The following is an 18,849-nucleotide window of genomic DNA, read 5'->3' as shown; positions in this document are numbered from 1 at the left end:
CATTAGTTCAATATTAGGCATATTCATTGTCTCATAAAACAAACTTTCCTAGGGATTACTGTACATTCAAAAGGAAATTTAAAAAATCCATCTATCAAGGAGTCTTTACTCGTGGCTGAGACTGCTACTCTAAGATCCATTCTATCCTTCCTTTAATTAATAGAACTTGCTGAATTTTAGCCTAGCAAGGCTACAGACTGCATTTTCCAGCCCCACTTTTATCTAGTTGTGGCCGGACTAGGTTCAGACCTATGGAATGAGAAAAGAAGTGATTTTTGCACTTTAAATTAAATAAATTTGCCCTGGACACTCTTTTTATACCTTCCTCTGGCTGGGAAATTAAAACAACTGTAACTGTCCCTTTGGAACAAAAATAGAAGCCTCGTATAGAAGATGATAGATTCGGTCCAACCCAACAGGCCTGCTTTCTGGATGGCCCTGGGGAGCAGAGCCACCTACTTGCCCTGAACTCCCACCAACTGGAGAGAAACACACTTCTATCTTATGCAAGCCCTGTATTTTTTAGAACTTTGTTATATGTGCTCAGCTGGTTATCTAAACACACACACGTTTAAATGTTTTGCATATATATATATATATATATATATATATATATATATATATATATGTATATATGCAAAAACTCCCACCCATAACTAATTAATTTTCTTATTCACTTAACAAATATTATTATGTGCCAAACACTGTGTTGGACAAATAAGATTCAATGGCTATTACTGTTACAAAGGGAGTATAATACAAAGGCACAGCTCTTAAGGGCATATCTATAAGATTAAAAATATAAAGTAGAATATAATTAAAAGTTGAAGTATAAAGTATGGAAAAGTAGCATTTTTCAACAAGTCTAAGATGCCATCGATTTTTTTATATACCACTGAGAAATTGAAAAATGCCGCCAATTAAAGTATAACACACCACTGATTATAAGACAGATCCCAGTTTAGAGATATTAAAATAGGAAAATTGTGGTCTTGGTATAAATGAAAGATGATAAGTAGAATGGTAGTCCAAGATGGTTTGATATCAATAAGAGCTTAAGGTGTCTGTAAAGGCTTCTCAGGAGAAGAAAGAATACAGTAAGGAAGAGGAAATGCTTTAAAAACCTAGATTTAAATTTTTACACAGAATAACATGTGTTTGGATTTTTCCAGCAACCCTAGCTTCCTAATCCTCCTAATTTTCCTTTGGCAAATCATTCCCACTCTGCTCTTAGTCTATGAGGTCCAGAAGGGACTCCCTGACCCCCATGATCCAGGCCTGGCCAGGGTATTCACAATGACCTCAGTCATCAGAACTTTTGTGGGACCTGTGAGAGGTGTCCTATTTTTTAGCCCCAACTGGAATTACTGTAAGAGCCACATAAGCCCTGAGCTTCTGGGAGCCATCTTAGCCACCACATGGACAAAGAGAGCTTAAAAATGATACCAACACAGAAGCAAGGTGAGTGGAGAAAGGGACGGGGTCCCAATAATACCATGTTAGTCTCTGAATTTGGCCATCCCTGAAGCCACATTTACCCGCTACCCACAGACTCTGAATTAACAGGAACTACTAATGGTGAACCGTATTCTTATTGTCTGCAGAACACAAATATCAATAGTATGGGTTGTAGCTGCACGTCTAATAAACTAATGGACAAATGTTTAAAGAAGTTGAGAAAATGCAGATTTCCTTCATGCTCATTTAAAATACTTAACACAATACTTAAAGAAGAAAATTTATGTGAGAAATTATATTGTTGAAATTAAACATTATACCACAGGCATGGTTAAGCTACTAGTTTTTCCCGCTATAATTCTTAACATACATTTCCAAATCAGAACATATTACACTTGGGTCATCTTCCCAAATAACAAGCAAACAGCTTTATCATAAGAACTATTAAAATAGTAACATCCAGAATAATAATATGAAAAGATTTTACACTTTTATTTATTCTTAGACATAAATGATTCAGTATCTAATAGTTAAACAGCTGAGTCCAGGAAAGTTTACAGGAACAATTCAACTGGTTTATTGCTCAAATTTCAGTACCTTGTGTTTTCTCCACTTGCATTAAAGTCATATTTAAAAGATTGCCTAAGTAATCTTGAATCCTGTCTCAAATTCTAATAAAAACAGTCTATGCACATCTGTGCAATTTTGATAAATCAATATTTCATTAGCTGGAAGAAACATAACTTAACACAATTCCCACATTGGTGATTTGATCAGCATTTTCAGAGGGGTAGGCCTGCATCCGTGGAAAGGCAAAATCCTTATCGGCGACTCTAATTATGCCTTTTCATTTATTTGGGGATAAGTATGCTTTTCACTCTGTCTGCCCAATAAAGCCTTTTGATTCCGTGTTCCTACAGATACGAAACAAAGTAAACCATACATTCAAAGATAAGCACTGCAGGACATTTTGTGGTTGCTTCCAAAGCACATTTTCCTGGTCACATTTCTAAGTCTGTTGCTAAAGGTCACTCTGCTGATTAATAGTGAGATACTGTAGCAATTGTGTGGTTAAGAATATGAATATAAGATTAAACTTCTTGGGAATGAGTTTCCACCATTTGCTAGTTATGTGGTCTTGGGCCAGTTATTCAGTCTCTAGGGATCGCAGTTTACACTCTATCAAAACAGTTTATCATCTAAAGAGAAACAAATGAAGCCCTGCACTTGGCAGAGTGCCTGGCACACAGTAGGTGCACAATAAATACCAGCCGGTGTCATCACCCTGCTATGTCAGAACCAGAGCATTTTGTGAAGACTTTATTACTCCCTGTACTATGCCCTGTGTTCACTCCATCAAGCATGTGTTCTGCTTAGGACAGGTGCCATGTAGTCCTCTCTACCTGGAATGCGTCCACCCAGACCTTCTCAAGGTTCGCTCCTTCTCTGCCCAAATGCCCCCTCTTCAAAGAGGGCTTCCCTGAACGAACTTATCTAAAATAGCACCCTCACCCCACAACTTCATTCCTTTTCACTCAGCTTGTTTCTCCTGGACGGCATTTCCTGTACTCGCATTCCTTTCGTGCACTCATACTTGTGTACTTGTGTGTACTTGTGTATGAACTGTTTGCCTTCTAGAATGCAAGCTTCCCGAGGTGGGCATCTTCTCTGCCTTGTTCACTTCTCTGCCCTCAGGATCTGGAACAGTCCCTGGCACATAGTAGGTACTCAGGAAATCTCATCTGAAGAAAGAGATGGATAACACCCAACTCTCAGAGATAACTGATATAAAGGGAGACATTTTGTACTAAATTGTTGACTTCATTTAGATATGAAAAATGTGACATTCACTACGGGAAGAACTGCTGCCAGCACGATGAAGGAAGGTCAAGTGAGATGAGAAGCAAGCGTGAGGACCAACAGGGGAGATCAAAGTCAGCCCATAAAGAGCCAATCTGTTCAGTACAGTGGGTTCTCCAGATGTGAATTTGCAAAAATCCTTGTGACATCTAAGTTTCTTGAGAGATTTAGCTTTTAGGCACAAAATAACTGAGACAGTGTTTATCTCATTAGACAAATATAAACTTGGCCGTGTATAGAGAGATACAAATGAAAATCACTCAACTATTAACATAAACTATTACAAATTATACAGACATTAAAATTGCTAACTTCACTGACCTTGTATTGTGACTTTATCTATAGCTATATCTCTCTATATAAAACGATTGGAGCCATGCACACTGATTTTAGATACTTTGTGAAAAACAGAGCAGAAGAAAAAACCTAGTGGTTAGGACTCCGTGCTCTCACTGCTGAGGGTCCCAGTTCGATCCCTGGTTGGGGAACTAAAAACCCCATAAGCCACGCAGCCGAAAAAAAAACCCAACCCAGAGGTGGTGACTTTTAATCATTTGTAATAATTTGGTTTATTTCTTTCCAGTCATTTTTTCATTTATAGGTATTTTACATACATATATAGAGCTATATATGTTATATATAGTATGGATATGTAGCTATACATGTTATATAATTTTATACTGTTTTGCATTTAAATAGAACAATCATATCTCTAAGTTAGTACAAATTCATCATAATTATTTTTATGGTCAAATTTGCATATGAGTTACTAAGCTATTCCTCATATGCTTACCACTTAAACAGTTCCCATTTTTTTCTCTCATAAACAATTCTAGAGTGAATATCTTTGTGTGAAAAATTCTGACCTATTTGTAACTTTTCACTGAAAAATTATCTATGAGAAATGATAAGAATTTTAAAGCTCTGAATATATTTTATACGGTACCCTTGCTGAAATAGGCTTTGATGTCTTTCTTAATTTAATAGGTTTGGAAAAAAGGTATGTTGTAGTTTTGACTCTGAGGCATATTTTCTGTAATTATGTACAATGATTCTCTAATGTAGGTACTAAATGCTCATGTTGATTTTGTGAATCTAGACAGCAGTGCCCAAGAGCATATAATGACACAAATGTTTGGAAAGCATATTTTGTATCAAGAGTTTCAAACATGTGTATGTCTCTTGCCCCAGGCATCTCACCTATGATAACCAAGGCTGAGGATATAACCCAACCAGTGGCAAGGGATTTTTGTTCAAAGATGTTGACGGTACTGAAAGCTTGAACCATGATACCCTCTGTGAGTTCAGCATGCTTGCCTGTGATAACAAGAGGCTCAGCTTTTCACGTGTGTTTGTGGGGTATGTTTTTCATTTTTGTGAATTGTATTTTCATGTCTTTTCTCCAAGGTATCAGGAGTGCTGAGTTTCAGGTCACAATCAGGCACTTGATGTTAATACTGCTCTGAAAATGATGGCTTTGGTATCATCAATAAGTAAGTTCAGTGAAGTTGGAATGCATTTTCTTTCATCTAAGGAGTTACAATCTTGTTTCTCTGAATTGTTTCTTTAAAAATTCTACTGCCATTTTATTCTCCAACTATTTCATAATATCTATGAAGAAAACAATGCAACTTCTGATACTTACATGATAAATTATACAAATGACCAATTTCGAGTCAGAAAAATGACTATACTTGAGATTTTAAAAATTAAGATATCCCATATACATATATTCTATTTTGACCAAGTAGTTAAAAAGAATGCTCAGCATATTGCTATTATTCAACAATTACAAAGAACATAAGTAATAATTACTTTTGTTTACTGAATAATTATAAAGTAATGTGATTGAATATATCATATTTGAAAAAACAGATATCCAGTTATTATAAACAAAGTAAAAAATTATAGGTATTGTTATTTAATCATCACAAAGAAAGTAATAGGAATTCATAAATAATGAAGTATGACTACAATCTGTAACGGTAAGTTTTATTTCTTATTATTTCAACTGTAAGTTAGTGTTGAGCAAACATATTTAGACTTGTTGAGAAGGGAGAACTACACTTGGAATTAAATTCATATTTCCTGCTCTTTAAAATGTGTGTCAACATCTGATGTAGTTGAAAATTTTACATGTATGCACAGATGCATAATATACATGTACATATAAAATATGTACTTCCACACACTGTGCTGTTTATGAACTGTATGTAAAACATCTCCATTTACTACTCTGAATTTTCAGAGTTTTTAAAACAATGAAATGAAGGCACTATTTTTGGTATTTAAAATGTCATAGGGCCTATTTGAAGTTTGTATTTACTACAGTTGTTGGTATTTTCCCTGGAAAGAAAAAAATTCTCAAGATAAATAGGCATTATTCGTATTACCTGAAAGTATGTGAACTGAGAATGATAAAGATCTGGATATACATGAAGAGTGGTTCCGATTACGAGCAGCAGCTCGAATTTGTGGAGAGATGAGCTAATATATCCAGTAAATCCCAAACACCATATCTTCAGAAGCGCTTCCAAATCAAAAAGTACCGTAAAAGCCACCTAGAGGAACAAAGGGACAGTGAAATTGTAATCTAAAACTATAATTTATTTCAAAATATTTCATATGTTTGTTAGCGCATGAATTTTAGCCACTATCATATAAAATGAGGAGCCATATCATATAAAAATCTAGAACAATATTGTTAAAAATACAGTTTTGAAACACACCAACTAGAACATCACAGACCAAATATATCTTAAGCAATCCGAGAAAAATATGTTAAACTGTTAAATGGTTGTGAGTGGTATTATTTCCTCATTATTCATCATTTGATATTAATTAAAAGTCATTGCCATTTATAGAATTACAGTACTATATACAGAAAGGCTGCATTTTTCTATAATTTGTATTTTCCAAAAAAAAGTTTCTACAATGCACATGATATAGTATAATTACACTTACATATTACTAAGTGTAATTAAACTACAATTTAAAAGTTTATATATCATTTATATCTTGGGCCACATAAACAGCAGAGAATTTTGGATTTTATTGGGTTGGCCAAAAAGTTCGTTCGGGTTTTTCCATCACATCTTAGGGAAAAACCCAAACGAACTTTTTGGCCAACCCAATATAACAAGGAGTTTATGTGTGTGTGCATATGCACACATAAATTAATGTTAATATGTCTACATTATTAATTTTATAAATTAACAATCGACATTACTGTGTTAATAAATTCATTCAATCGCTTAATCTATCACATTAATTCTAGGAATTTGCTATTGCAAATAACAATATTATAAAGTACATATACAAACATAGCATACTATTTTTCGTTTACTTGGCCTATGGATAAGAGCACTCATTTTATAAAGAAGTTTACAACTGGAATTAAAATGGCAATATAATATTAACTTTTAAAAATTTTTATTGGATAGTTGATTTACAATGTTGTGTTAGTTTCAGGCGTACAGCAAAGTGAATGTTATACCTACAACCACTCTTTTTTAGATTCTTTTCCCATATAGGTGATTACAGAGTACTGAGTAGAGTTCCCTGTGCTAAACAGCAGGTCCTTATTAGTTATCTATTTTGTATACAGTAGTGTGTACATGTCAGTGACATAAGATTAACTTCTAATTAAAGAGCACAGCTAGTCATAACACATCCCTGTCAGAAGATACCAAATGATTTGCTGGAAGATAGGAATAAAGGATAGCTTGCTTCTCTTTTTCTAGGCCAACATGGAAGGGATTTTCTTCCACACACATTTGGAAGATGTGAGGAAAGTGGAGTTTTAATAACATTTTTAGGACTGGAACATTAAAGGGATTGCAGATGGTTAATTTAGGTGTGAGGAGGAAATTAGCATTACTTCTCTAGACCCACCTTGCTTCTTAATTTAAATTGGCATGTCCCTTTCAAAAAAATGTAGCAGACACAGAAAAGAAACTTATGGTTACCAAAGGGGATAGTGAGGGTGGGACAGATAAATTAAGAGTTTGGGAGTAACATATATATACCACTACATATAAAATAGATAAACAACAAGGACCTACTCTATAGCACAGGGAACTCTACTCAATATCTTGTAATAGCCTATAATGGAAAAGAATCTGAAAAAGAATATATATATATATATATATATATATATATATATACACACACACACATATATATGTGTATATATATGTATTCAACTGAATCACTTTGTTGTACACCTGAGACTAACACATTGTAAATTAACTATACTTCAATTAAAAAAAGTGTAACAGAGTAATACATTTTAACTGTGAAATAATCCTAAATACACAAAGTATTAATAAAATTCCTGCCCACCTTTCCCAGGTGATTCATGGTAACCATGTTTTATATTCCCTCCTCAATCATCTCCAGCCTCATCCAAACATACATAATCACACAATGGGCTTACATTTTATGTGTCATTCTGCAGCTTCTCACTAACAATCATGGACATGCCTTCAGGTTAAGAGATATAAGTTCTACTTATTCTTTTTATCAGCTGCATAATTTTGCATGGTATTCAATGTTTATTTTATTCAACATTTTCCCTACTGATTCGTTAAAGCACGGTACTTCTTGGATAAGGAATCATCAGGAAAAATGGTTAAGCATTTTGCTACTTCAAAAACAGACTGTACTGACCACCCTTATGCAATATCAGTTTTTACTGGGCTTTCCTATCTGTAAGTAGAGTCTCAAACCTGGCACCTCTGGGGCAAAGGACATGTTTGCCCACTTTAAATTTTAGAAAGCATTAAGAGATTACTTTCAAAATGTTACATTGTCATTTGCCTTTCAGCAAGGTAGGAAAGGGTTTCTTGTCCTAAATCTGTACCATCACCTGATGTAATCAAACTTAATAAAACTTTTGCTTAGCTGTCCAGATGTGTATTGATGACTTAGATTATTTTTTTAAAACAACTTTCTGTTCATAACCTTGCCAATTTTCTATGGTGGTGTTGTTTCTTTCTTATCAGGTTTTGGAGTTGTTGATATTAAGGACATTCATCTTTGTCTGCTGTATAAACTGCAATATTTTTTCCTTAGTCAGTAGTTAGATTTTTAACTCTAGTGGAATTAGTTCTATAAGCACGATATGGTCACATGTGTCCATCTTTATAACTTTTTTCTTTACCTTGTACATATAAAGCTTTAGAAGGATTAATAACTAGTCTTCATATCTAGAAACATACTATGTTTTTCTATTTATTTGGCCCATATTCTTTAATAAAATTTTCCCCATAAAGATATGTTATTGTTTGATTTTGAAATTTATTTCTATGCATTTAATATTCCAGTCACTAATGAAAATGAATTTTTTTTTACCTTTTTAATTTTTTTTACCATTTCTACCTAGTTATTTCCAGTGGAAAGAAAAGCTACTGATTTATTTATATTGATTTTTCTCAACTTGCCTTACTAAATTCTTCTATTAATTCTAAAATTTTTATAATCTCTTGGGCTTTATAAACATATATATATTTCATGTGCCAATGAAGATACGATGTTTTTCAAGATTTATTTTGGAGTTAATTGTATTAATTCACTAGCTATAATGGTATAGCCAAATAGTAATATATACTAAGTAATGTGGTGGTAATAACAGAGGAGTCCATAATATGCTCCTTATTTTCAATGAAAGTTTCTCAGTATTCATATATAATGGTTGCAGTGAACTTAGGGTAATAATTTCTACCATGTTTAAGGACTTTCTTTCTCTTTTATTTTACTTAGAGGGCTTTAGCCTTTAATTCATTGAGGCAATGAAATATATCACAGGAGTCCTTGATTTGTATATTCCTAGAATAAACCCTAGAAGCTTATGCTGATTTTATTGGATAATATTTTATTTACAATTTTTGCAGCTACTGTCATAAATAAAATTGGTCTATAATTTTATTTATACTATAATTATAAGGTTTAGGTTAAGTCTATGGTAGCTTTATCAAACTTATTAGGGAGTTTTCCATCTTTTGTACAATCTGTAATTTCTTAAATAAAATAAGAATTATCTCATCTTTGAAAGTAGATAAAAATCCAGCAGAAAAACCACATGGGCCCAATCTTTTTTGTAATGGAAGATCAAAGCTTTCCAATGTTCTTCTGATCAGCTTTTTTACCTCGTCCATCAACTTGGTAGTTTGTACTTTGCCAGGAAATCATTAATTTCTTCTAGATTTTCAAGACCTGTATTTAGAGTACTTTTTTTTTTTTTTTCAGAAAGAACTGGTTCAGCAGAGGGCATGAGGTGTCTTACAAATTTGGTACCCCTTTAAATCAATTTCTTGGCTGACATTTCTCAGACCTGAAAGTAATGTGATTTTGAACTCCAATCCCACGCAGGCAGGCTTGTGCTGACACATTTTCACAAAGCGTACTCTTTCTCTACTCTTTTGGAGTCAAGGTCAAGACTGAAGGTTTCCCCACTATTTCCTTCTGAGGGATGGACATTTTCCTTCTCTCACTGAGGTACAGACCTCATGTGTCCTGATGTTACATGGGGGTGTCTCTGTGTTGACTCTTCACCTTGAACAGCCCCTCTGTCTGTCCAGGATACAGCTCTTAAAATGGCAAGTTCTAGGTGACAAGCATATGCAAATACCCCCAGGGCAGCCAGTGGCCTTAGAGCCCACTAGCTGTTCTTCATTCACATCAGCACAATTTTTGGCCTTGAGAATATTCCTTAATTTTTTTTGCACGGTCTGCTAAGCATTTAAAATGTTTTAATATTTTAGATGTCACTTTTAGTTTTTTCATAGATGATTTTCAGCCCCTTTCTGGGGCCACTTTGTATGCGTCTCCTAGAATCAAGATACTATTTGATTTTGTGTTTAAACATAATCATATTTTCTATGATTTTTAAAAAATCTTGGACCTTCTCTGCCCCAACCTTTAATCAGCCATTTCTCCTTTAAAGGCATATTTTCTATGATTTTTGATAGGAAAATTCAACCCTCTCACATATAGCATGCCAAAGTTATACCTGGTCTTATGTTTCTAGTTTATTGTATGTCATTGATATTCATCTTTTAGCCTTTTCTTGTCTTTTCTGGCTTGGTCAAATTGTTGTTAATGTCTTTTCTCCCCCTTGTTTATTTGGACTCTGCTTTTCTAATCTCCCAGTTTAATTCCCAATTGTCCTACATCAACCTATACTTTTTTATTATTGCATCCAAACTGAGTAATTGTAAACTCCTCTCCCACACAAATGTACTTGCTCACTCTTCCCTCACACACCTGCCAACCTACAAACTTCATAGTATCCTTCTCTCACCCACACTCCCAGTGATATCACCCCTCTTCCTAAATTCTGCTTTTTCTGAGATCAACCATCAATTTTTTTTTTTTTTTTGGCCGTGCCACGCAGCATACAGGATCTTAGTTCAATGACCAGGGATTGAACCTGTGCCCCCTGCAGTGGAAGTGCAGAGTCTTAACCATTGGACCTCCAGGGAAGTCCCAATTCTAGCTTTTTGAATTGTAATTATTTCTTTTTTTTCAAGGACCCTTACTTGACATTTTAATTACCATCTTCCATTTAGATTCAATACCCACTATTTTATTTCCTTTTCATCTTATCTATCTAGTCCTGTGGACTCTGAAGAATTTGTCTTAGGCTTAGCATACATTGGGGTAGTTTCCTCAAATAAACATCAAGGGTTGTATACTGTCTCAATCCTTTTCTATCTAAAGTGCATTTTTAACACTGACATGAATATTCTGGCTGCATACAGTCTTGAGTTGCAGTTCTTTTCTCTCAGTGGTCAATATATATGTTGGTTCACTGCCTTTACTTTCCAATATTGAGGATGAGTCATCCAAAGCACAATATATTTATCTTGATTTTGCAGGTTATTTAAGCCCATTCGGAGGTTTAAGGAAGTTTTTTCTTTATGCTTGCAACCAAGGAAGGTCACCAGGATATGCCTAGGAATGTACCTTTTTTTCATTTATCCTCTCTGAGACTTGGTGAGCTCTTTCAATCTACAGATTTATGCTTTACCTCAGTTTAGGAAAATTTTCTTCTCTCATTTATTATTACTCTTCTTTCTGTTCCCTTTGTCCTTCAGGGGCTCCTATTATTCACATCTGAGTGGCTAGTCTCTTGCTTTTCCCTCATGTTTTCTACTGTTTTTTTATTTTTTCCACTTGCTCTCCTATATTAATAATTAGCTCTCATCAACGACCCTGCCCTTTTCAGCTCACTTTTTGAAAATGTTAGTCAAAGTTCAGAAGGTTTGTTTTTTGCCCTAATTAACTATCTTTGAGACATTGGGGGAAAAAAAAACCTACTCTCTCTCCCGTCAATTCTACTCTACTGGGAAACTCCTGTACTAGATGTTCATCTTGGATTTCCCAGTTCCATCCTCAGTTTCTGAATCCCTTTGTGTAAGAATATTTTTCTTTGCTTGCTCATGGCTATATGCTTTTTGTTTGTTTGTCTTTAACAGTCTCTTGAGTCAGACAGAGAAAGACAAATATACAATACCGCTTATAGGTGGAATCTAAAAAAAGGCTACAAACGAACTTATCTATAAAACAGAAACAGAGTTACAGATGTAGAAAATAAACTTATGGTTACCAGGGGGTAAGGGGGGTAGAGGGGTAAACTGGAAGATTGGGATTGACACATACACAGTACTACATATAAAATAGGTAACTAATAGGGACGTACTGTATAGCACAGGGAACTCTACTCAGTACTCTGTAATGGCCTATGTGGGAAAAGAATCTAAAAAAGAGTGGATATATGTATATGCATAACTGATTCACTTTGCTGTACAGCAGAAACTAACACAACATTGTAAATCAACTATACCCAATAAAAAATTTTTTTAAAAATGCTCTCTTGAGCAGTGGTAAACAAGGGATGGTATGAGGCATCATGTTTTTTGTGGTAAAAGACCTAAAACCCCACAGCCGCTTTGCTGGGCAGCAGGAGGAAGCCGCTTTGTGTCAGGATTCTTCCCAGGCTGGTGGAATCCATTCCTAACTTCCCTCCTGGGAGAAATTCAGCTTCTGGGGAGCTTCCCTTCCTGGATCACTGAGATCAACAGGATTCTGTTAGACCTCCCGGGACCACAAGCAACCAGTGGGCAGACGCAACTCCTTTGCAGGGTCAGCCTGAGGCGACCAGAGGACCCAGATCCCTGCAAGTCGTAACAAGAGGCAATTCCTCTCTAACCTTGGCTTCTCACTCGAGGGCCTGCAGCACAATGAGGAAGTCCAGCACCTGTCTCCTCCCCCAGGCATCTTGGCAGAGTTCAGGAAAAGCTGAAACTCAGATGCGTCCATCCTGAAGGTTCCCCTGCAGCCTGGTCTGGTGTGGCCACTACCCACATCTCCACTTCTCCCTCACCTGTATTTTTAGACTTTCACTCCAAAGGAAGGAATGTAATCCATATGAAAGTAGGCTTTTTTTTTTTTTTTTAAAGCAGGGAACTATCAATAAATGCCTGAAATATATCCAAATAGATTGTCTAATTACATATAAATACAATTAATCACTTTACTAACTTTGCATTTGCTATCAAAAGACAGATGGAGTGACCTGTTTAAATGATCATAATTTATAATAAAATAGGCAGCTGGATCCATTTGCATTATTATTTGCCTGGTGGGAAAACTTATATGCTTTTCAAAGACACTAAAAGGCACTAAAAAGGATTTAGCAAACTATTATGGGATTATGTATAAATACCCATATTCCCACTGATTTGCCTACTAGAATTCCTGATTCCAATTCTCCTGGGAGCAAATACCTTTTTTCTAACATAGTTTGTTAATTGTCCACAAGCTAACGTTCCCATTCTCTGAAAACCGGTATCAATCCCAAAGTGCTGAAATTTCATGGAAAAATATTATGCATAAAAATATGTCTAATTTACTTGTAATTATGGGTTATTCTGGCGTAGGGGAGAACTATGTCAGGAATTACAGAAGGGATTTAGGAAAATTAAGTTGTCAGTTATTTAGTGTAGGTTAGAGGGTTTAGCGTAGGATTTCCATTCAGCAGAAGACAGCAGTTGGGAGGAATCAGGGTAGAAGCAGTGAGGAGGTTTCTTTAGTAACCTCTTTTCAATGGATGGCTCCAGCCTGCCTCAGTGAACTCAACCTTGCCACCTGCTGGACAGGGTGGGACTTGCAACGGTCCTGCTGTTGGCCGTACAGAAAGGAGGCTAGCGGGCTGCCTGCAGAACCCAGTTGCCCGGAAGGGCCCCCCAGAAGCATCCCCTAAGAATGCATCCAATCTAGAGGTGATCTGCAAATCCTTCTTTTTTTAAAAAAATTTTATTGGAGTAGAGTTGATTTACATTGTTGTGTTAGTTTCTGCTGTATGGCAAAGTGAATCTGCTATACGTATACGTATATCCACTCTTTTTTCGATTCTTTCCCCATATAGGTCATTACAGAGTATTGAATAGAGTTCCCTATGCTATACAGTAGGTCCTTATTAGTTACCTATTTTATATATAGTAGTGTGTATATGTCAATCCCAACCTCCCAATTTATCCCTCCCCCCCCTCCCCCTTGGCAACCATAAGTTTATTTTCTATATCTGTGACTCTATTTCTGTTTTGTAAGTAAGTTCATTTGTACCATTTTTTTAGATTCCACATATAAGCGATGTCATATGATATTTGCCTTTCTCTGTCTGACGTACTTCACTCAGCAGGACCATCTCTAGGTCCTCTGCAAATCCTTACCAGTCAGCAGTACAGCCTGGTCATTCCTAGCCTGTGAGCACCCATGACCTTGGCCCCTAACTCTTCAGTCCCCACATCGAAAAGGTCACAGTGGGACCTTTCCTCTGTCTCGAACCCTCAGAGTACATTACATTATCGGTGGGTGCTTAAAGTTGAAACTTGTCTTTTTAAGAGTGAAGGCAAGATTTGTAAGAGGATAATAAACTTTTCATAAATATTTTTGTCACATTACTTGAAAAAAATTGAAATACATGAAAAAAACCCAAAATATTTCTTTCTTCTTACAATTTTCCTAAGTCAGTGTTTTGCAATCTTTTTTTTTTTTTTAACCACCTCCCCAGCCAAGGAGTCTTTTTAGATATTTAGTTTCTAATCATTACACCATATGGAATTTTATTAGCACAGTTATGTTATAAATATAAACATATCAATCTCTTTTTATATATGGCAAGAATAAGATTTTTTGCCTCCCCAAGAATAATTTTTATCCCCTTAGAGGTGTTTTCACCTCCCGTTGAGAATTCATGCTGTACAGATAAATCAGGTTTGATGTCACGACAGCAGAGTTTAACTAGTATTTTCAGGAATGCAGGTTGTATGAGTTCTTTAAACACCACATTTTATTATTTATTTTCCAAATTTTCATCTTATAATAATACATATGTCATTTAATATCTACTATAACAAGCCCTCTTGTCCTCAAGGAAATTATCAATAAGGGAATGCAGATTTAATTAAAATTAAATAAATTAAGTTAAATTAATAAATTTAAAGGAGTTACTGTCCTAAGAAACATTATTATATCTGTTCTTAGGATGACAGCACATAACTTGTGAAAAGATTTTTTTTTTTTTAGAATGAAAATTGCAAGAAATTAGTTTAAAATGCTTGTTTTCCAAAAGAACTTGTAATTGGATTTGTGAGGTTAGCAGGTAAGACAACAAGAGATTGCCAAATTTCTGAAGCTCAGGAGAAAAATAACTGAACAGAAAATGACATGCTTAATATAAATGGAACAATGGAAATTGTTCTGCCCTTTTAATTCAATGAATAATGTATGAATATTTATAGGTGACAAATTATAAATGAGCTGATTGTACTATGCAGGTCTGAGAAGATAAAATAGTAGAGATACTGCCCATATGTGCAAAGATATTTGAAATATATTATCCCAGATTTGTGTTGCAGACTCTATTTCATAATTTCAGAGAAACATAATGGATATTCATGAGAAAATGAATGTATATTTATCACAGAAGAAGATAACAGGACAAATGCAATTCAGGTAACACTATTCTCCTAAATGAAATTCAGGTTAAATAACACCCAAATAAATGATGACCTGCATCATTCCAGAGGTGTCTGTAAATCACCTACTCTTAGTCTATAGTGTAACTCAACAGTTAAAGAGCAAACTTTGGAGATGGATCATTGAATAATCGAGAATGTCATTACTGTGTTATTTTTTCACCCAGCAAGATACTGCCCAAATCCTATAGAAACACATGAAAAAGCTACAGCCAAAAGATACTTATTTAATTAAAGTATCCCAGAAAATGAAATAAAACTTAATGACAATATGAAAGACTGCTGGTAGAGCAGGATGAGTTACTTTCATAATTCAGTCATTTCTTGTGATTGAGATGAAATACAGGCGTCAGATTTTGCTGGAACTAAAATAAATGGCTCTTTCACTTAATTTCATTTTAACAAATATCATAAAGCCAAATGTCTTCAGAGGAACACAGAAATCACTTTGCTAGAAAAGATAACTTCCTGTGGGACGGCAAAATGATTCTATGCTTATGAAAGCCCTTCTGCTTCAAAACACAGAACAATCATAGAAAAAGAGGAAACCAAAGAGACACCCTGGAGTTCTAAATGAGGTAAACCTCTCTCTCGACCAGAAATGCAACAGGGGTATGCTGTTATAACTTCATTGTTCCCCTCTCTCTCCCACCAATTTATGAGTTTCTTAAAAGAGGAATTTTGTTAAAATTGTGAATCTTCTGTGCATAAGGCTGTGCTGATAAACTTCTGTTAAACATACAATCTAGTGGATATACAGATATATTTATATTTTTTATATAATAATAGGAGAGTATTGTTCAAGTTTTATTCTTTATTAAGAAAATGAGACTATACATTGTAAAATATAATTATGTTCATTATAACATGTGATTTTATGTATATTAATGACAATGAATTTTCTTAGATCAAAATGAAAAATGAAACTCTTACAAAAGAAAGTAAAACTTTACCTCTTTGTGTTTATGTAGAGCCTAGAAAACAAAGAAAAGTTTTCCCTGTTTCTCAACTAATTCTAAATTTAGGTTAGTTAATCCAAAGTAACTAAATAAGTCCCCAGCTTCACAGCAGAAGCTAAGCAGGTTAATTTATGCTTAAAGGATGTTTTTTAGACTGCAAGTTGACTCCTATTGGGTAGAGTGGTTTATTTTGGATTTTCAAAATAATTTATTCTGGAATATGTGGGAACTCAAGAAATTACTTCTCTGAAAGCTCATGGCCTCTTGTGATCTATTTTAAAGGTAAACTTTTCAAAATATTACATAATGCTATTACCTTAAATACTATGTCATTATAGTCCATAAACTTGAATTGCTGTTATTATAGCCATTTTGAGGATTAAATGAGATAATGAATTCCTTTAAAGCACTTGGCAACATAATGGAAGCTCTAAAAAAATGGTAGCTATTATGTTGTTAGTCTTACTATATTTGAATTTAACCCATGGGGATGTTAGTTGGCATGCTCTGTGTTTCTACAGCTTAAACCAAGATCGAGCTCAATGCTTATTTTCATAAATAAAATTTCACTGGGACACAACCCTTTCGAGGCCACATTCACTTTTTGCACAACAGCAGTAGAGTTGAGTAGTTGAAACAGAGGGCACATGGCCTGAAAAGCCTGAAATGTTTACTATCTGGCTCTTCAAGAAAAAATCTGTTGACTCCTGGCTTAAGCCCAAACCATCTTTACCAATTTTTTTAAAAGAGAGTATTTTATAAAAAATTAAGTGTGATTAAAATGACTTATCCAGGGCTTCCCTGGTGGCGCAGTGGTTGGGAGTCTGCCTGCCAATGCAGGGGACACGGGTTCGAGCCCTGGTCTGGGAAGATCCCACGTGCCACGGAGCGACTGGGCCTGTGAGCCACAATTGCTGAGCCTGCGCGTCTGGAGCCTGTGCTCCGCAACAAGAGAGGCCGCGACAGTGAGAGGCCCGTGCGCCGCGATGAAGAGTGGCCCCCACTTGCCACAACTAGAGAAAGCCCTCGCACAGAAACGAAGACCCAACACAGCCAAAAATAAATAAATAAATAATTAAAAAAAAAAAAAAAAAAAAGACTTATCCAAACTCATTTAAAACAAACCATGTGCAAGTTTCTGATACAAAGAAAAGAGATAATGTGATTTGAATAAAGACCAAACATGCTTTGGGAAACTCAGACACGCCAAATCAATAAATAGATGCGGAACAAATTCTGAATGTTTCAGTAGTTCAAGAATAAAGTGATGCCTATACATTTTTTAAGTAAACTAAATCTCTACTACGTTGTTTATGAAAATCAAATTTACTTTCAGGGGTTTGGGAAGTGGACAACAATTAATAGAAACATATGTGCCAGATTTTACTATACAATCCTCTCTTTCTGATTTTTTTTTTAATAATCTTTTTTTAAAAGATTTTGTGTGTGTGTGGACCATTTTTAAAGTCTTTATTGAATTTGTTACAATATTGCTTTTGTTTTATGTTTTGGTTTTTTTGCTGTAAGGCATATGGGACCTTAGCTCCCCGACCAGGGATCAAACCCGTACCCCCTGCATTGGAAGGCGAAGTCTTAACCACTGGACAGCCAGGGAAGTCCCTCTTTCTGATTTTTTAAATTAAAAAATAGCATTATATACAAAAAAGAACAATGACAAGAACTTTTCAACTACCACTGGACGCTACCTATACACTTAAATAGTATCAGTGAACTCTACAATATTAAAATATTTGAAATTTTGTTGGAATTTCTTACAGTGTGATCATAAATCAGCTAACACACATAAACACATTAGGAGAGAGATCAATTTTGTTTATGAACAAATTAGGTAAAATTTACTGGAGGATTCTGTTGTTCTTCTGTTCCCAGAATGGCTTATGTATTTACTGTATAGGATTGATTTAGTATGACTGAGTATGCACACTGAGCTACAAAGGAAATGTTAATGGAATCTCTAAGTATCCAGGGCTCCCTCAGAAGCAAATATAATTTGCTTCTTCCAGTGAGACAGGCATAAGGTCAATCATGTGTAGCCATTTCTGTTTTTATTCTAGGCATTTCTGTCACCAGCCTTTTTGCCTCTGGTTCTAATACTATTGTGTAATTCTTCCACCTCACCTACCTTCCCTCCTCATTCCACCCAGAGCCTTTAATTAACCTTTGGGTTTCTCGTTCCCTGTTAAACAATTTCTTCTTCACTCTCGATCTCTGAGCACAGAGTCCGCTTCTTCCATCCTTGCCTCTACCGGTCCTGTCCCAAATGCATGACTCCCCCCCTTGCCCTGTCCAGAAAAGGATACCCATGCTCCAATACCCCGTGTGGCCCATGGAGGACAATGTGTGGATGAGGAAGAGATGCCCCATCCATGACTCCTCCACACCCCTTTGAGATGTACTCCATCAGGTGAAAACACCCTCTCCCACACTCTCCCCATGCCCTCGATAGAGGGCCCTCTATTGATCTCTATTCATTTCTCTGTCAGTCACTCTCCCATGCCACTTACACT

General features: G+C 35.4%; 1 protein-coding gene across 1 annotated transcript in view; it reads right to left on the bottom strand.

Moving 5' to 3' along the window:
- NALCN (sodium leak channel, non-selective) overlaps positions 1-18,849 on the bottom strand; it is a 283,440-nt gene that overhangs the window by 150,897 nt on the left and 113,694 nt on the right. Inside the window, 1 exon segment of the mRNA XM_057532605.1 lies at positions 5,712-5,879. Coding sequence (XP_057388588.1) covers positions 5,712-5,879 — 168 coding nt within the window.

The sequence above is a fragment of the Balaenoptera acutorostrata genome, chromosome 18, assembly GCF_949987535.1.
Source record: "Balaenoptera acutorostrata chromosome 18, mBalAcu1.1, whole genome shotgun sequence".
Lineage (NCBI taxonomy): Eukaryota > Metazoa > Chordata > Mammalia > Artiodactyla > Balaenopteridae > Balaenoptera > Balaenoptera acutorostrata.
Note: the sequence above shows the minus strand (reverse complement) of the source record. Positions and strands in the feature narration are given on the sequence as shown.